Source organism: Panthera pardus, unplaced genomic scaffold, assembly GCF_024362965.1.
Source record: "Panthera pardus isolate Hobbes unplaced genomic scaffold, ASM2436296v1 HiC_scaffold_24, whole genome shotgun sequence".
Taxonomy (NCBI): Eukaryota; Metazoa; Chordata; class Mammalia; order Carnivora; family Felidae; genus Panthera; species Panthera pardus.
In genome coordinates, this window is record NW_026526810.1 from 127,061,006 (window position 1) to 127,078,598 (window position 17,593).

The 17,593-nt window shown below is 39.7% G+C and overlaps 1 protein-coding gene across 7 annotated transcripts in view; it reads right to left on the reverse strand.

The window, feature by feature from the left end:
- The window catches only part of ATXN3 (ataxin 3), a 38,147-nt gene that overhangs the window by 13,257 nt on the left and 7,297 nt on the right, over positions 1-17,593 (reverse strand). For 4 of the 7 annotated variants that reach the window (XM_053889716.1, XM_019462077.2, XM_053889720.1 and 1 more), the window contains exons 3-9: positions 17,467-17,511; positions 15,689-15,774; positions 15,149-15,215; positions 10,378-10,465; positions 4,612-4,744; positions 3,799-3,965; positions 2,162-2,258 (exon numbers count right to left, since the gene is read on the reverse strand). In XM_053889716.1, coding sequence (XP_053745691.1) covers positions 2,162-2,258; positions 3,799-3,965; positions 4,612-4,744; positions 10,378-10,465; positions 15,149-15,215; positions 15,689-15,774; positions 17,467-17,511 — 683 coding nt within the window. Of the gene's footprint in view, positions 1-1,584; positions 1,904-2,161; positions 2,259-3,798; positions 3,966-4,611; positions 4,745-10,377; positions 10,466-15,148; positions 15,216-15,688; positions 15,775-17,466; positions 17,512-17,593 lie in introns of those variants that run through there. The other 3 variants (XM_053889721.1, XM_053889717.1, XM_053889718.1) reach the window with 2 other exon arrangements.

The window sequence follows — 17,593 nt, forward strand, 5'->3', positions numbered from 1 at the left end:
AGAGAGACAGAGACAGAACACGAGCAGGGGAGGGAGGGGCAGAGAGAGAGGAAGACACAGAAGCTGAAACAGGCTCCAGGCTCTAAGCTGTCAGCACAGAGCCCGATGTGGGGCCTGAACTCACAAACCGTGAGATCATGACCTGAGCCGAAGTCGGGCTCTTAACTGACTGAGCCACCCAGCCGCCCCTGCACTATTAATTATAATAGCAAAAATCAGTATATTACAAAGACTTACTATTATGGGAAATGGGTGTAACTAATAACACCATATACGTGTGTGTGAGTAGAAGAGAATGTGTCAAAATACTAACATTAGTTGTTAAAATAAAGGATTTTTTAAGTTTATTTATTTTGAGAAGAGAGGGGAGGAAAGAGAGAGAGAAAGAGAGAAAGAGAGAAAGAGAGAGAGAGAAAGAGAATGTAAGCGGGGGAGGGGCAGAGAGAGAAGGAGAGAGAGAATTTAAAGCAAGCTCCTTTATGTTTCAGCACAGAGCCCAACAAGGGGCTTGAACCCACAAACTGTGAGATCATGACCTGAGCTGAAACCAAGAGCCAGATGCTCAACCGACTGAGCCACCCAGGCACACCAAAAGTCAGGATTGTTTGATTTTGATATATCTTAAAATAAATTTTCTCAAATGTAAGTTTTTATCTAATTAGTTTCACTTTTTTTTTTTTTAAGATTTTATTTTTAAGTAATCTGTACACCCAACATGGGACTTGAACATGGGAGTCGCATACTCCACTGACTCAGCCAGCCAGGCACCCCTTAAGTTATTTTTTAACACTAACTAGACATTTGATGACATGACAGAATGATTAATAATTATCATATGATAATTATTAACAGTGTGACGACAGCATTTGGCAATATTAAAAAAAAATGGATGAAATGATACAATAATTTAGATCTGTTACCAAATAATCCCAGCTTGGGGGTGGGAGAGTGGAATGCATGAGAGATGGGGTCACAGAAAACCAAGCCTGGCCACGTGCTGGCATTTGTTAAACACGAGCAATGGGTAAACGGGTTCATTATGCTGGTTTCTCTACGTTTATAGATATTTGAAGTTTATCATAATCAAAGAATTTAAAAGTTCACTTTAAAATTTGAAAGGAAGTGAAAAGCACTAATAAGTACAATTTTGAAATTTTATATATAATTAAATCCATTAACCTATCGCTGAATAAAGACTAGAAATATCTCACATTAAGAGGATGTCAGTTGATCAGAACTTTCCTTCATATACTTCTGATTGTAACTTAAAAAAACAAAACAAAACAGAAAACAAGGTAAATATTATCTTCATTACACCATCATAATGCTCCACTATTTCAGCTCCCACTAATACTGCCAATTAGGATTGCGAGACGCTTCTCGATTATAGAGATGTTGAACTGTGAAAATACATACATCTCAGAATTGATGAAATACAGTGAACAGGCCAGATTCAGCTGCTGGACTTTTGGTTTCTGACCTGGGATCCGAGGATCTGCACAGTCTCTCTAAATACTACCTTGTAACCTCTTTTTTTTTCCCCCATTAAAAAAAGAAAAAGGGAAGACGAGTTGTGAATGGTAGTTACTGGAAAGGATGATAATTTTTATTTTCTGGTTTGAGAGCACTGACAGATTTAGGTTTTAGGATTTACGGTTTGCCCCATGGCCCTGATGCGGACAGGCCCGCGGTAACCCCTGAAGTGGCAGTAAGAACAACAAGTAACCACCGTCTGTATCTGGGCGTGTGCTCCCCGACCACAGTGCTGTTTTCCCTGTTAACTGACAGCAGAACTTTGCAAGGTTGCTCAGGTCACCAAGAAGCACATCCAAAGGCATTGTTCTTGCTTTGGTCCAATTCCATTTTCGTTTGATGACTTACATTTGACTGGGTTTCCTTCACCCTATTTCATATAAACCCTATAATTAGTATTGAGGCAAAGACTTTCCCTAAAACTACGTATCATTTCAGTTTATTAGCTATAAATTAAAAACAAAACAAAACTCAGATGTTCACAGGGTTCAGGTAGTAACCAATCTTTTAAAAGGAGAGAATCTTAAGTAAAATAGTTTAAGCCAAAGCTCTGTATGTAGAGATTGCAGACAAAACAGACAAAGTACACGTTAAATATGCAATTTTAATATTGTACCAACTACTTTACTTTTCAAAGTAGGCTTCTCTTCTCTTCCGTAGCTCTTCTGAAGTAAGATGTGTACCTGATGTCTGTGGAATATCTTGGGACACATTTCTGGAACTACCTGAAAAGAAAACAGAACAAAAAAAGCAATCATTTTATTTACCAATTCAAGCGATGCTATGTTTATGCTTTTTGAGCAAGCTTTCAAAAAAGTTTTTTTCTTAAAAATATTGTGCTATGTTGTAACTAGAAGAAAGTCTCATGGACAAATCTGAATAAGGCAGTTCAAATATAACCTGTGTCCACACCCATCTGTGACATAGTGGACGTAAGGATGTGAGTCCAACAGCCAACCCATTAGGGAGAGCCATCAACACCACACTTGTGTTGCCCTCTTTAACTTACTAGAAATGCCCCAGCACTTTCAACGAGAAGCAACGAGAAGTGGGTGACTGTAAACCCATTCTCTATATTCCGATCTCCTACGATACTTGCATGCTGTAACAGCTCAAGTGTGTGTCCCAGAGATCCTGCCAAGATTGTGAAATGAGGTGGGAAGAAAAGCAAATGACACAAAAATATCTAAAATTATAAAGAGCTGTTGTCTGTCCATTACTGGGCTAATCCAGCAGGACTCTACTAATCAAAAATGGGACCGCACAGATGAAGCACTCCGAGCTGTGCCAGGAGGTGTGAGAAGTTCAGGACAACACACAGGATAAAAAGGATAATCTTCACAGTAATGGAACCTCAATTTTATTTAGGTATTTAAGAAATCCCATTGAATCATCTCATTAAGAAAATAGAAGGCTTGGGGCGCCTGGGTGGCTCAGTCGGTTAAGTGTCTGACTTTGGCTCAGGTCATGATCTCACAGTTCGTGGGTTCAAGCCCCGCACTGGGCTCTGTGCTGACAGCTCAGAGCCCGGAACCTATTTCAGATTCTGTGTCTCCCTCTCTCTGTTCCTCCCCTGCGCTCACTCTGTCTCTCTCTCACTCTCTCAAAAATAAAGGTTAAAAAAAAAAGAAAGAAAAGAGAAGGCAAATTTCCACATTAATTAGATGAAAACAAAACTGCCAAAAAACCACACATACTTTTCAGTAAGCTCTTTGAGCTACCTGCCAGACAACTCCCGCTGCCTGGATTCCCGAGGGGAGACATCTTCACTCTCCTCTGCTAGTGAGTTTATGTCACTATCACGGTGGGTCCATGAAGTGGGCTTATGCTGTAAGGTACATGGCCACTAAGTGTTACACTTTTGAAATATTTTCTGCCCAGGCCTTTTGTATCCAACAGCATACATTTACAAAATAGCAAGTCTGGGTAAGAGCCCCCCCCAACCCCCCCAGCCCCCCCCCAGCCCCCCCCCCACTTTTGCCCACAAAGATTAACCTCAGGTTATTATTGTTCTGTTACTACAGTTTTTTGACCAAACGGAAAAACCAGACTAAAAATATATCCAATCCTAATACAACTTAGGTTGTTAAAAGGTATTTACATTACAAGAAAACCAAAACAGCTGATTGTCGTATGTCCATAGTCACTGCTTCTAGAGTAATTGTCAAAGAACTTCTACCAACAGTACACTGACTTCCGGGGGAACTAAAGATGATCTGACTCAATCCTTCAACAACAAATGAAGGTGCGGCCGAATGTCTGTACCTTGCATACTGAGCTGAATAGCCCTGCGGAGATCTGCTTCTTCATCTTCCATGTCGATTTCCTGGCGACTCAGTGCCAGAGCCCTCTGCAAATCTTCCTCATCTTCGTCTAACATGCCTGACCCATCATTTGCTTCTAAGACTCGTTCCAGATCTGTTTTCTGAACTCTAAAGAACAATAACACTGATGGTAACTGCAGACCAGTCTTCTATTTTAGATAAAACAGAAATATTTATAAACCAAAACATTTCTTAAATAATTTTTTTAAAAAGATTTTATTTTTAAGTAACCTCTATATCCAATGTGGGGCTTGAACTTACAACCCCAAAATCAAGAATCGCATGCTGCACCAACTGAGCCAAAGGGGTCCCCAAAGATTTTATAGAAGTCAAAAATTACACATTTTCTGGCAGATAATCTAACAACCTAATGACTGTGCTGTGCTGTGCATCTAAGTAAATAAAGTAATTCAAATAGTCAATTCAAGTTTGGACCAATAGACTTCACTAAAAATATAAAAGGTCTAAAAAAATCACCAACAATAAAAGGACCACACATTCAGTGTAAGCAGGAAAACGTTATTCTTGGGGCACTTGGCTGGCTCAGTCAGTAGAGCATGATCTTGATCTTGGGGTTGTGAGTTCGAGCCCCATGCTGGGTATGGAGATTGCTTAAAAAAATAAAGTCTTGAAGAAAAGGAAGGAAGGAAGGAAGGAAGGAAGGAAGGAAGGAAGGAAGGAAGGAAGAACATGTAATTCTTATAATGAAATATGAATTACTATCATATACTCCCTACTGCAGCATTCATCTCACCTCTGTTCTTTCAGCTGTGCTAACTCTTCTCCAATGAGTTTTGGTCTGTGCATCTGTTGGACCCTGATCATCTGTAGAAGTTGGTCAGCTTCACAATCTGGCAGATCACCCTTCACAACAAATATAGAATAACCTAAAAAGAAAAAAAAAGGCAAAAATAAACGAAAACAGCCAGTAAGAGATTAAAAATAGATTTAAAATGATAGCAGATAGAAAGGCAGCACAGTCTAGTGGGAAGAACACAAGTTCAAGAGTGAGGAAGACCTGGGTTCAAATCCCGACTCTCGCTGATCTCAGACAAACTACTGAAAGCCTCTGGGCCACTTCCTTGGTCTGTAAGATGGGAACAGCCATCTCACAGAGTGACTGTGAGAAATAAATGGCATAATGTAAACAAAGGGCCCCTACCAAAACAGTGTGTGACCACATAGTCTGCTCACTAAATGGTATCGGAGAGGCGGGTGAAGGAGTGGGGAAGAGCAAGGAATTCGGAATCAGATTGTCAGGGTTTTTGTCCTAGCTCTTCCAATTCCAAGACCAACCATGGTCTCTGGTAAATTACTTTACCCAGCTATGTCTTGGTGTATACAACCATTAAACTGATGATAACGGTACCTTCCTCAGAGGGCTGTGGTGAGGACACACGCAGATGTGTGTAATAATGTGAAATACGGGTAAAACGAACAATCTATAGAAATAGCTGCCCCCCCCCGACACATTCATTCTCTCTCTCTCTCTCTCTCTCTCTCTCTCACACACGCACACACACACACACACACACACACACACCCCTCCTTGCTGAATATAGGAGCTGGGAAACCAATGCTCAAAATCTAGCCAAAGTATTGATGATGTGGTTCATATTTTCAAAGAATTATACTGATTCAGTGAATTTTTTATAAATGTCATCCTAGAAAGCCAGAGTTTTCTCAGCTAAATCTTCTACACAAAAAATGAACATGGGTAGACTATACCTAAGTCATTGTGATCAATTTAAGCTTTTCTACCATAAATTTTTCTTAAGCTTTGGTACTTATTACTGGATATCTTTTGTGAGTATTAAAAGATAATGAAACAAAGAACAAAAGAACTATTAATGGAAAAAATACAAAACAGCACATTAATATTTATTTTTTCAACAAGACATAATACGATTAATATACTTTATTTAAACAAGAACAAATGTGCTCAGAGTTCAGATGGTCTAGAACGTTGTACGCCAGTAAAATTGTTTCTAGACCCTAAAGTAAATGTGTCAGCACCATGGCAGTCCGTGAGGAGCATCATGAAGAACAGACACTCAGCCTTGGTTAGGTGGCACAGTAAATACCTCTGGTTTTATTTAAGACATATGCCAGTGAAGACACCAAAGGGTGGTAAGAGGGTGTGCTGTAATATGCGTTACACTTTTTAAAAAGCACTCTGGGCTGCTTTATCAATATAACGTATAGGAACCAGAGTGCAAGAAGACAGAACCTTACCAAAACAGAAAACCTGAGGGACAACATATATAGGGAAAAGAGATATAAATTTTTTCCAGACATGTTCAGTTTGAAATGCTTCCCGAGTGGAGACATCAAAGCTAGGAGTCTGGCTGTTCAGGGTAGATGTGTAGGCAGAGGATAAAAGTTTAGGAATTATGGGCATATAGATTTTATTTAGAGATGATATTTAAATTTTTTTTTAATGTTTATTTATTTTTGAGACAGAGAGAGACAGAGCATGAACGGGGGAGGATCAGAGAGAGAGGGAGACACAGAATCTGAAGCAGGCTCCGGGCTCCGAGCTGTCAGCATAGAGCCTGACACGGGGCTCGAACCCACGGACCGTGAGATCATGACCTGAGCTGAAGTTGGACGCTTAACCGACTGAGCCACCCAGGCGCCCCTAGAGATGATATTTAAAATAACAGGATAGCAAAATAAAAATAATAATAGGACAGCCCATAATCAAGAAATTGTCCAAGGATTGTCTCTAGGTCACTTCCAACCATAAGAAATTGGCAAGAGTAAGATCCACAAAAGGAAATCTGAAAGAAGAAGCCAATGAAATAGGAGGAAAACCAGAGCATAGTGGTCTGGAAGCCAAGTGTGGATAGTGTTTCGAAAAGGAAGGATATACTTAGGAACAGAAGTTTAGGCATGAAAGAAAAAACATACTAGAATATGATATCAAAGAAGTAAAACTACTATAACCCTGAATGTGAATTGGAAAGAACAACTGACAACCAACCCAGCAGCAATAAGCACGCTAGTACCCAGACTGAGCTTTACACATCATTATTAAAAGTTAAGGCAAGCAACATACAAGGTAAGCCTGAAACATCTTGTCTTATGAGAAAAAAAGCCTTCAAAAAGCTACAGTGGTCATTTCAGAAACTGAGGAGTCAATTTCAAAAGGTACCCCCTCATGCAAGTGGCACAATTTGAGTATTGATATGAATAATCACAATGGACTGAAACACACGAACTACGTTTTGATGGATTAGTTTACCATCACAAATCAAAACCTCCAACAGGTTTCTCTGTTGGAGGTAACAGAGATAACAGAGATAACAGGTTATCTCTGAATGTTTTTAACTTTTTTTTGAGAGAGCGCGAGCGCACGTGCATGGGCGAGGGGTAAAGAGATGGGGACAGAGGATCCAAAGTGGGCTCCGTGCAGACAGCAGTGAGCCTGATGTGGGGCTCGGACCCACTGACTGCAACCCACCAACTGCGAGACCATGACCTGAACGGAAGTCGGACACTCAACTGACTGGGCCACGCACGTGCCTCCCCCTTTTTTATTTTGCTAACTGGTTATCTTTGGAGGAAGCGCACTATGAAACCAACTCATCTTAAAAACCTATAAAACGGAAGAATATTTATTCTGCTTTTCCTATATGAACTATACTTCAGGAGAACCAAATAACTAATGAAAGTTTATTTGTATAAAAGTATGCAGCGAATATGTGAAGACATCATGGGAATCTAACACCACCATTTTGCAACCCTGAATGAAATCATCGATCCAGGCACCGATCATCAGTGGTTGCTCAAAACACAAAAAGAGAGCCAACCAGATGTCAAGTGTCACCCCATCTGTGAAGTTTTCCACGGTCTCCCCACCCTGCCCCCAAATCAACCTGAATCTGATTAAGCCTCAGTTCTAAAGACCAGATTGTTGGGTATTCAGGGCTCAGAGCAAAATAAAGATGTAATCAGCAAAATTCAGAGTGTGGGGAAGAACAAATGACCCAGTTTCTTTTTTTTTTTCTTTTATAAGTTTATTTATTTTGAGAGAGAGAGAGAGAGGGAGAGAGAAGATCCCAGATAGGCTTCATACCATCAGTGCAGAGCCCAACGCAGGGCTCGAACCCACTAACCATGATATCATGACCTGAGCCAAAATCAAGGGTTGGACGCTCAACTGACCAAGCCACTCAGGCACCCCAACCCATTTTCTTCTAAATAAATAAATAAATAAATAAATAAATAAAATCAAGGGGGAAAAAGATGTAAGGAAACCTACAGTTAGACTTGGAAAACATCAATCAATGAATGCAATTAGTGAAACTCATTTCAACCTAGTTAAACTGTAAAAATCCTAAGACACAACCAAGGAGACTGGAGATTTGGAACAGACTGGATATTTGATGTTATTAAAGCACTGTGGCTCAATTTTTTTGCGTGCTTATAGTACTGTGGATATACATATATTTATATACATACACACACACATACACACACACATATATATTTAAGAGTGTTTGCTTTTAAAAGTTTTAATTTTAAAAAATTTGCAGAGAAAATAAGATGCTCAAAATTAGCAGGGGAAGGAAATGTGTATAATAAGATTGACCATGAGATAACCGTTCAAGCTGGGTAAAGGGGACATGAGAATTCATCACGTTATTTTCTCTACTTTTTATTTGTTTGAAATTTTCAATGAAAAAGTTTTGTTCTATTCTACATGAGGGTATACTCCACTCCACCCTCAAGATGAGGTCAAATAAAAAGAAGACTGAGAACCGAATACAAATGTGGAGGTCACTGATGAATTGAGAAGGCAACTTTTTGGTGAAATGTTGGCTATGACAATGTAACTGGAATGAGTTCAAGAACAGGAGACAACACACTAGAGGGGACTCTAAGGAGAAAATAAAAATGGGAGGCAGCTGGCCTTTCCTGGAGTAAAGAGAAGCTTTTTCTTATTTCTCTGCTGATAGGAGTAATACAGAAAGAGGGGGACAGTGACCATGCAGGCAAGTAGAAAAGACAAAAGCAAGAGCAAAGATCCTGAATAGGTGAGAGGAACTGGGATATAGCCCCAAAGTGGACAGGCTGGTCTTGGTCAGGAGCAGGGGACAATTCACCTATTTTAATAGGCTCAATGCACAGGCTGGGATACAGGCACGTTGATAGACTGGCATAAAGATGGAGTTCTCTTTTTGTTGCTTATTTAAAAAAAATTTTTTTTAATGTTTATTTATTTTTGAGAGAGACAGAGACAGAATGCGAGTGGGTTGGGGCAGAGAGAGGGGAAGGCACAGAATCCGAAGCAGGCTCCAGGCTCCGAGCTGTCAGCACAGAGCCCGACGCGGGGCTTGAACTCACAGACCTTGAGATCATGACCTGAGCTGAAGTCGGATGCTCAACCAACTGAGCCACACAGGTGCCCCTCTTTTCATTGTTTCTGTTTTGTCAGAATACAAAGGAAGGTCATAGCTAGGGGTCAGGAAGAGGTGAGTGGTTAGAGATTTGAAGAGAGGAACTGGAAAATAACCATCTTGGAGAGTGGCAAGTGACCTTACTATGAAAACACAGTAGCAAGGTCAAGTAGCCCTAAAGGATCATTTGAAATTTGTCATCATAAATTTAAAGCAAAATCAGTCACCCCATTTTATGTAGCTATGTTCAGCTGCTCTGATGCAGGAATGGACAAGCCCAAGATCTAGTTTTAACCAGGGCTGGCATTTCGTCATGAAAGTATAATAGAGCGAAGGAAAGAGGAGTGGAGAAACGCATCAGATTGATTATAATGATGGGTTACAGAAATAAGCAGGGTCAGACAGGCAGTAAGGATATGAGGGGAATGTTTGGGTAGGGTTTAAAGACTTGTTGGATGCAGAAAACAGAGAAAATATGGTATAAAGATAGGCAATTGTCAAAGACTAAAATGCTTGTAATTGGGATTTGAAGGTGATACCGTTGTTGGTAATAGCAAAGGCAAGATGAAAAAACTGGTCTTTGAAAATAAAACGATATGGAACCGGATGGATTTCTGATGTAGAAATCACTAACAATGATGAAGAGTTCAAGTTGAGAGAAAACAGTGAATCAGACCCTAAAATATTCCATGGAAAAAGAGGATCACAGGTGAATGGAAAAGAGCAGGAGGTAGAGTTTACTCTCGTGCCAGGTATTTTAGAGAAGCTGGAGTCTTTAGGTAAGAACAGTGGCCTGAAGAAGCAAGAAGCAAGAAGAATACCCCCACCCACCACGCCTGGCCATGGAGTCCATGGGGTCTGGAAGGAACAAGAGCCATTACTTCGTGGGGTTGCTAAGGCAGGAGCAACCTCAGGGGAGGGCCAAGTGTCCGTGAAAACTCTAACTGGATGGATAGTATCATCCAAATCACAGATTAAAGTTCACCAACAAAAACATAAAGATGATTGCACTGCCCCTGCCATAAAAACAGTATTGTTATACTTACATCTAATAGAGCTGGTTTTATTAAGCTACTTTGAAAGACAATATTATAAAAATTTCAGTCTTTATTTACCTTCCTGTTGTAATTGAGCCAAGAAAAGTGCAAGGTATGTGTCTGATATCAATTCTGGACCCGTCAAGAGAGAATTCAAGTTGAACCACTGGAAAAAAATTTTAAGTATTTAAGTTAATGTACATTATAAGTAATAGGGAAGTTCCATATGTTAAGAATAAATACAACCCATCTAAACTTACTAAGGCTATCTAAACACTGAAAACATGTCAAACCAAGATTTTTAAAAAGTAATTTAATAATATGATTTTTAAAAACTGAAATAAATGTTGCAGATTTACCAGTATTAAATGTTTTAAAAATAAAATTTTGCAGGGTGCCTGGGTGGCTCAGTCAGTTAAGCATCCGACTTCGGCTCAGGTCCTGATCTCATGGTTCGTGGGTTTGAGCCCTGCGTTGGGCTCTGCGCTGACAGCTTAGAGCCTGGAGCCTGCTTCGGATACTGTGTCTCTCTCTCTCAAAAAATAAATAAACATTAAAAAAAAAAATTTTTTTTTAATTAAAAATAAAATTTTGCTTGGGGTGCCTGAGTGGCTCAGTTGGTTGGGTGGCTGACTTCGGCTCAGGTCCTGATCTCACGGTTTGTGAGTTCGAGTCCCGCGTCGGGCTCTGTGTTGATAGCTCAGAGCCTAGAGCCTGCTTCAGATTCTGTGTCTCCCTCTCCCTCTGCCCCTCCCCTGCTCATGCTCTGTTTCTCTGTCTCAAAAATAAATAAAACATTAAAAAATTAAAAAAAATAAAATAAAATAAAATTTTGCTTTAAGTCATAAACTTTGTATCTCCCACCCCAAAAAAGAGTACAGAAATTGATACTACTTTAAAGTATCTTTATTGATAGGTATAATCAAATCTTTTTTCAAAGTAGCAGCCCAACAAAACCCTAATCACATTATACTGAAGAAAAATGAAACCAACACAAAGTCTTCCCACTGCTGGTAATTTTGGCCAAAAGATTCCAACTGTGAGAAAAGTAGACATTCCAGGAAGGGAATTCAAAACCGCCAAATGATTTTACAAGGATCACTGAGCCACTGTCACATGTAATTAAAAGCACTTAGTCACTATCTTATAGGATTCCTAATGTAACCCACAAGATACAAAAGTTTCCAAAGTTACTGTCAGCGTCGTGACCAACTACTTTTCCTGGATTTTGACAGAGATTATAATACTTTTCCAGTCACCCATTTCTCCAAAGAAGACATCCCAGATGGCCAATAGACACATGAAAAGATGCTCACCATCACTCACCATCAGGGAAATGCAAATCAAAACCACCATGAGGTATCACCTCGCACCTGTCAGAATGGCTGACATCAAAAACACAAGACTCAGGTGTTGACAAGGATGTGGAGAAAGAGAAACCTTCCTGCACCGTGGGTGGGAATGCAAACAGTATGGAGTATGGAAACAGTATGGGGTTTCCTCAAAAAAATTAAAAATAAAACTACATTTCGATCCAGTAACTCCACTACTTGGGTATTTTCCCAAAGAATAAAAGCACTAATTCGAAAAGACATATGCACCTCTATGTTTACTGCAGCATTATTTACAACAGCCAAATTATGGAAGCAGCCCAAGCGTCCACCAATAGATGAACGGATAAAGAAGATAGGAGATACACACACACGCTCTCACTCTCTCTCTTTCTCAACGGAGTATTATTCAACCATAAAAAAGAATTAAAATTTTGCCATTTGCAACAACACGGATGGATCTAGAGAGTATAAGGCTAAGTGAAGTAACTCAGAGAAAGACAGATACCATAGGATTTCACTCATATGTGGAATTTAAGGAACAAAGGGAAAAGAGACAAACCAAAAAACAGACTCTTTAAAAAAAATTTTTTTTTAATGTTTATTTATTTTTGAGGGAGAGAGAGACAGAGTGTGAGCAGGCAAGGGATAGAGAGAGAGACAGACACAGAATCCAAAGCAGGCACCAGGCTCTGAGCTGTCAGCGTAGAGCCTGACACGGAGCTCGAACTCACGAACTGTGAGCTCAGGACCTGAGCCGAAGTTGGATGCTTAACCGACTGAGCCACCCAGGCGCCCCAAAAAACAGACTCTTAACGACGGAAGACAAACCGGTGGTTATCAGAGGAAGGTGGGTAGAGGACAGGTTATATGGGTGAAGGGGACCAAGAGTGCACTCACTGTAATGAGCACTGAGTCATGTACAGAGCTGCTGAATCACTTACATGTACATCTGAAACTAATATAGCATTGTATGTTAACTATACTGGAATTTAAAAAAATATATATAGGAAAAAAAACGTTTCCAGGCATCTTTTTCATAATACAAGGACCTTTAACAAAAGAGTGTACAGTGAAAAACATAACTGTAAACAAAAATATAAATTAGAGCCAAATATAGTAAGTTAAAATTGGACATTTCTTGTATTTATAAAAGATTAAGTAATTTAAAATGTGAAAATTCAATTTCAAACTAAAACTTGTAAAATCTCTCAGAATAACGATGCAAGTTTACATGCAAATCACCAAAGGAACTTCTGGAACCTAAGTCTTCAGATCTTAAAAAAAAAAAAATCCAATGATTATACAGGAAAGGTAAAGAATACTTGATCATAATTTTTTAAAGATATAAATAAAAGCTGATGGTTAAATAATCTCGGCAGTGTCCTCTCTGCTTTCTCCTTGGAGCTGACCCCCACTCAGGTCAGCCTCTACTGCAATGCACCTCCTTACTTGCTCTTTGTACAACTCAGGAGGGACCTTTAGAAATAATCGGGTCACAGGACTTAAAAGGACTTAAAACATAATAGCAGGATTTCTATGTTTGAATTATCTTTTATTGATTTAATCAGTGCACTCATTCTTGATTTCATTTTCCTTTTTGCTTCGTATTATTTTATTTTCCAAAAGTTTCGTGGAGCTATAACTGACATGCGAGAAACTGCACATATTTAAAAATGTTCAATTTGAAGCTTTAACATATGTGTACACCCAAGAAACCATCACCACCACCGAGAGTTTCCAGGGCCCTTGTGGTCCTCCTCTCTCACTGCTCCTCACCTTCCTCATCCCCAGGCAACAGCTGGTTAATCTGCTGTCATTACAGATTAGTCTGCAATTTCTAGACTTGTATACAAATGGAAACTTAGAGTACATAGTATTTTGTATCTGGCTTCTTTCACTCAGCATAATTATTTTTAGGTTCACCCACGTTGCTGAACGTATCAATAAGTTCATTTCTTTTTATATTGGACCATTTCTAATATTCCTCTTTCCAAGATTCAAAACATTTTTTTTTTTAAGTTTATTTATTTTGAGAGAGACACAGACGGTGTGAATGGGGGAGGGGCAGAGAGAGAGGGAGAGGGAGAGAGCGAGAATCCCAAGCAGGCTCCGCACTGTCAGTACAGAGCCTGACGAGGGGCTCCAACTCACGAAACCGAGAGATCATGACCTGAGCTGAAACCAAGAGTAGGCCCTTTAACCAACTGAGCCTCCCAGGCGCCCCAAGATTCAAAATTCTAATAAAAAGGGCTTTTTTCTTAAGTTTATTTATTTTTGAGAGACAGAAAGAGTGTATGGGGGGGAGGCGCAGAGAGAGAGAATCCCAAACAAATTCCACACTATCAGTGGAGAGCCCGATGTGGGGTTCAGACCCACACAAGCGAGACCATGACCTGAGCCAAAATAGAGAGTCAGATGTTTAACCAACTGAGCCACCCAGCCGCCCCTAAAAAGGACTTTACATAATTGTTTCAAAATAGTGTCATGTATCCAAAGATCTTTGGTAATTATCTTAAAAAATAACACCTTAGGTACGTTTCTTGATCTTAAGAAAGGCTTGTTCAAGACACATTCTGTGTTCTTTTAAAAAAAATAGAGTTTTATGTAGACGTACGTATTATATCCGCATAGATTTTATGAAGCCTTATGTATTACATGACATTTTGGAATGTGGATAATCTTGATATGCTAAAGCAAACATGACTGAAAACTTTTTATTCATGCTGGATGCTATTTCAGGCTTCATGACACTACTGTATGCCGAGAACAAATCTATAAAGTCATAGTTAACTGGAAGAACATTTTTATCCCATAAAAACTCACTAAAAGTGACCCCTTCTGTACTGTATTAAATAGAAAGCTTTTCTTATGTAGTTAAATTGTACAGTTGACCCTTGAACAACGTGGGGGGTTAAGGGTGCTGACCCCTGGCATAGCTGAAAATCCACGTATAGCTTGACTCTTCAAAAAACTCAGTACTAATAGCCTACCGTTGACTGGAAGCTTTACTGCTAATGTAAAACAGTTAACACACATTTCGCATATGTACTGTATACTTTTTTTTAAGTAGGCTCCATGCCCAAAGTGGGGCTTGAACTCACAACCCTGAAATTAAGAGTTGCATGTTCTATCGACCAATCAGGCACCTATGATATACTTACTTTCACAATAAAGCTAGAGGAAAGAAAATGTTACTAAGAAAACCATAAAAACAAAAGGAAGATCAGAAGGAAAACATATTTATAGTACTGTACTGTAAAAAACAATCCACGTGTAAGTGGACCCATGTAGTTCAAACCCATGTCGTTCAAGCATCAACTGTGCATGGTTGTTACAAATAAACCTATAAGGGAAACTGATACTGTCTTTGAAAATAGAAAATTTCCATTAAGATTAAAACCGTACCATACACACACGTTACTGGTAAATTTCTTCATCCGTGAGTTATCGATCCTTTACATTTTAGTTGCAAATGGAGGGCAAAATGAGAAAAAAGACAAAAGGGGAAACATTACCTGTTTTCCTAATTTTCGAACTGTAAACCAGTGTTCTTTGTAATTGCATATGAATGATCTTTCATTTCTAGAAAAAGAAAAAAATGCATACACAATATTAAGTTGAAATAACAGAGTTCACATTCATTTAGTTTATCTACTAGCAAGTATTATATAAAACATGATAGTTTAGGATTGTGCTTACAGTGAAGCATCACAGATTTTGAGAAATTACAAAATAGCATGAAAAACAAAACCAAAACCAAAACCCAAACAGTAGAAATCTCTCTGCAGGTTAGTGATGCCACATGCAAGAATGATGGCACCACACACCCTTTAAGGATCAGTTCTGTGCTGTCAGACACCGAAGGGAGGAGGGGAGTTAATGGGCAGATGTTCACGGACATCCCCAAAAGGTGTCACAGCGAACTCTGAGGGAATGAAACAGGGAACATCAAGCAAGACAAAAGCACTCAAAATACGCTTTGCTTCTTTAAGAAATTATAACTTTAAAAATCAAGTTTAGAAAAAGCCATGTGGAAGAGCAAAATAAAATCTTACATGGGATCGATCCTGAGCCTCTGATACTCTGGACTGTTGAAGAGAATTAGTTCTAAACCCCAAACCTTCAAGGCATTGCTTATAACCTATTTAAAAAAAAAAAAAAAAAAGCAACTTTTCATGAGCTAAACCATTCAATTCCAAATTAAGTAGCGCAGCCGTGTTAGTTGCATAAACAACTGTACTTCATAATTTTCCCTAGAAGGCTATGCTTTTTAAAAAGTATGTGTATAAATACATCACTGAATCCATAAAAGAAAAAAGTACCTATGAAAGAGTCCTTTTTACACTAGGTTTCTGGAACATTCCAGAGAACCACATAATTCCGAGATAAAACTGTCTCAAAAATCCAGATGTATATTCTACTCAGTATTCTTTTTTTTTTCAATGTTTATTTATTTTTGACAGAGAGAGAGAGACAAAGCATGAGCGGGGGAGGAGCAGAGAGAGAGAGAGAGAGAGAGGGAGACACAGAATCCGAAGCAGGCTCCAGGCTCTGAGCTGTCAGCACAGAGCCCGACGTGGGGCTCGAACCCACGAGCCGTGAGATCATGACCTGAGCCGAAGTCGGACGCCTAAGTGACTGAGCCACCCAGGCGCCCCTAAGTATTATTCTTAAAAGTAGTCCACTATATACACACAGTAATCTGGCTGCTCCGGGTCCTGCTTTAGAAAAGTTATATTCAACTCACTACCTGGTATGTCAGTAGTGATAAAAATTTTGTCTATTAAAAATGGATTCTTCCTGGGAATTTAAAGTGAAGCTTTCAGACTTTGAACTACCATCATGGGTTTGTAATTCGTAGGTAAAAATAAATAAATAAGCCTGATTACTTCCAACTGTCTGGGGGAAAAAAAAGGACATTTCTGAAAATTCACTCTCCGCCCTCCGAGGCAGCCAACAGAGCAGCAAGTGAACCAGGTGCCAGCTAGCACAAATAAACAGTGAACACAACGCAGGGGGCAGACGTGAATAGGCACCAAGACCAGTGTCCCAGTGTCGCACAAACAGGCAACAGCAAGCGCAGGGCCCGCTCGAGCCTCCTCTAGCGCTGCGGCAGCTCTCACCAGGTACCGCCCATGTGGAGCAGTGCTGGACGGAGAGGCTACTGAATGAGGGGTCCAGGAGGACAATACAGGGGAACGGAACAGGCTCCTCGAGAGAGCTTCTGGAAGAACTCTGGATATACCTCCCGGCTGTTAGAATGAAAGATCCATGGATAAGGCAAAAGAATCTATCAAGTACATACACATTCACCCACAGAATTCAAGGGGAGCCGAAAGTTTAAAAAAAGAAAGAAAGCAAAAGCCACAGACCATAATAAAGGAATCCAGTCCTGGTACGCGGATTTAAATGGAAGGTAGTGAGGTGCTGCATTTTCTCAAATTTATCCAAGATGTAGCAAGTCTGAAATACTCTTATCGGAACTACGGTTAACAGCATCCAAATGTAAATTACATAGTCTTCTTTCAAAACGCCCTACTCTAAAATGAAGGTTCTACAATCTTAATTTTCATGTTTATCTCTATAAAAATCTAGTGCTCTAGAGTATGATCTTACACTTTTTTCCCCCAGTTTTTTCCTTGTGTTCTATGGCTTTATTTTTATTTTTTAATAATCTTACACTCTTAGACACAATCTACTAGAAGGACCGCTGAAGGTCACATCATTACAGTGACCGTGAAAGGCTGTGAGAAGAGATGCGTATCGACCACATCCTCAGCGCGATCAGTGCCCGGACATCAACAGCCCTTAGTACATGCTTCTAACCACTTACTTGAATAGAGAAAAAACCACTGTCGTCCATATTTCCCGAGGGCTGCTGTTTATTTCGGATGGGTCGTTGAGGCGGGGGTGGAGGGTGGGGAGAGAAGGATAGAAACCGTCATTGGTGTGCATATTTA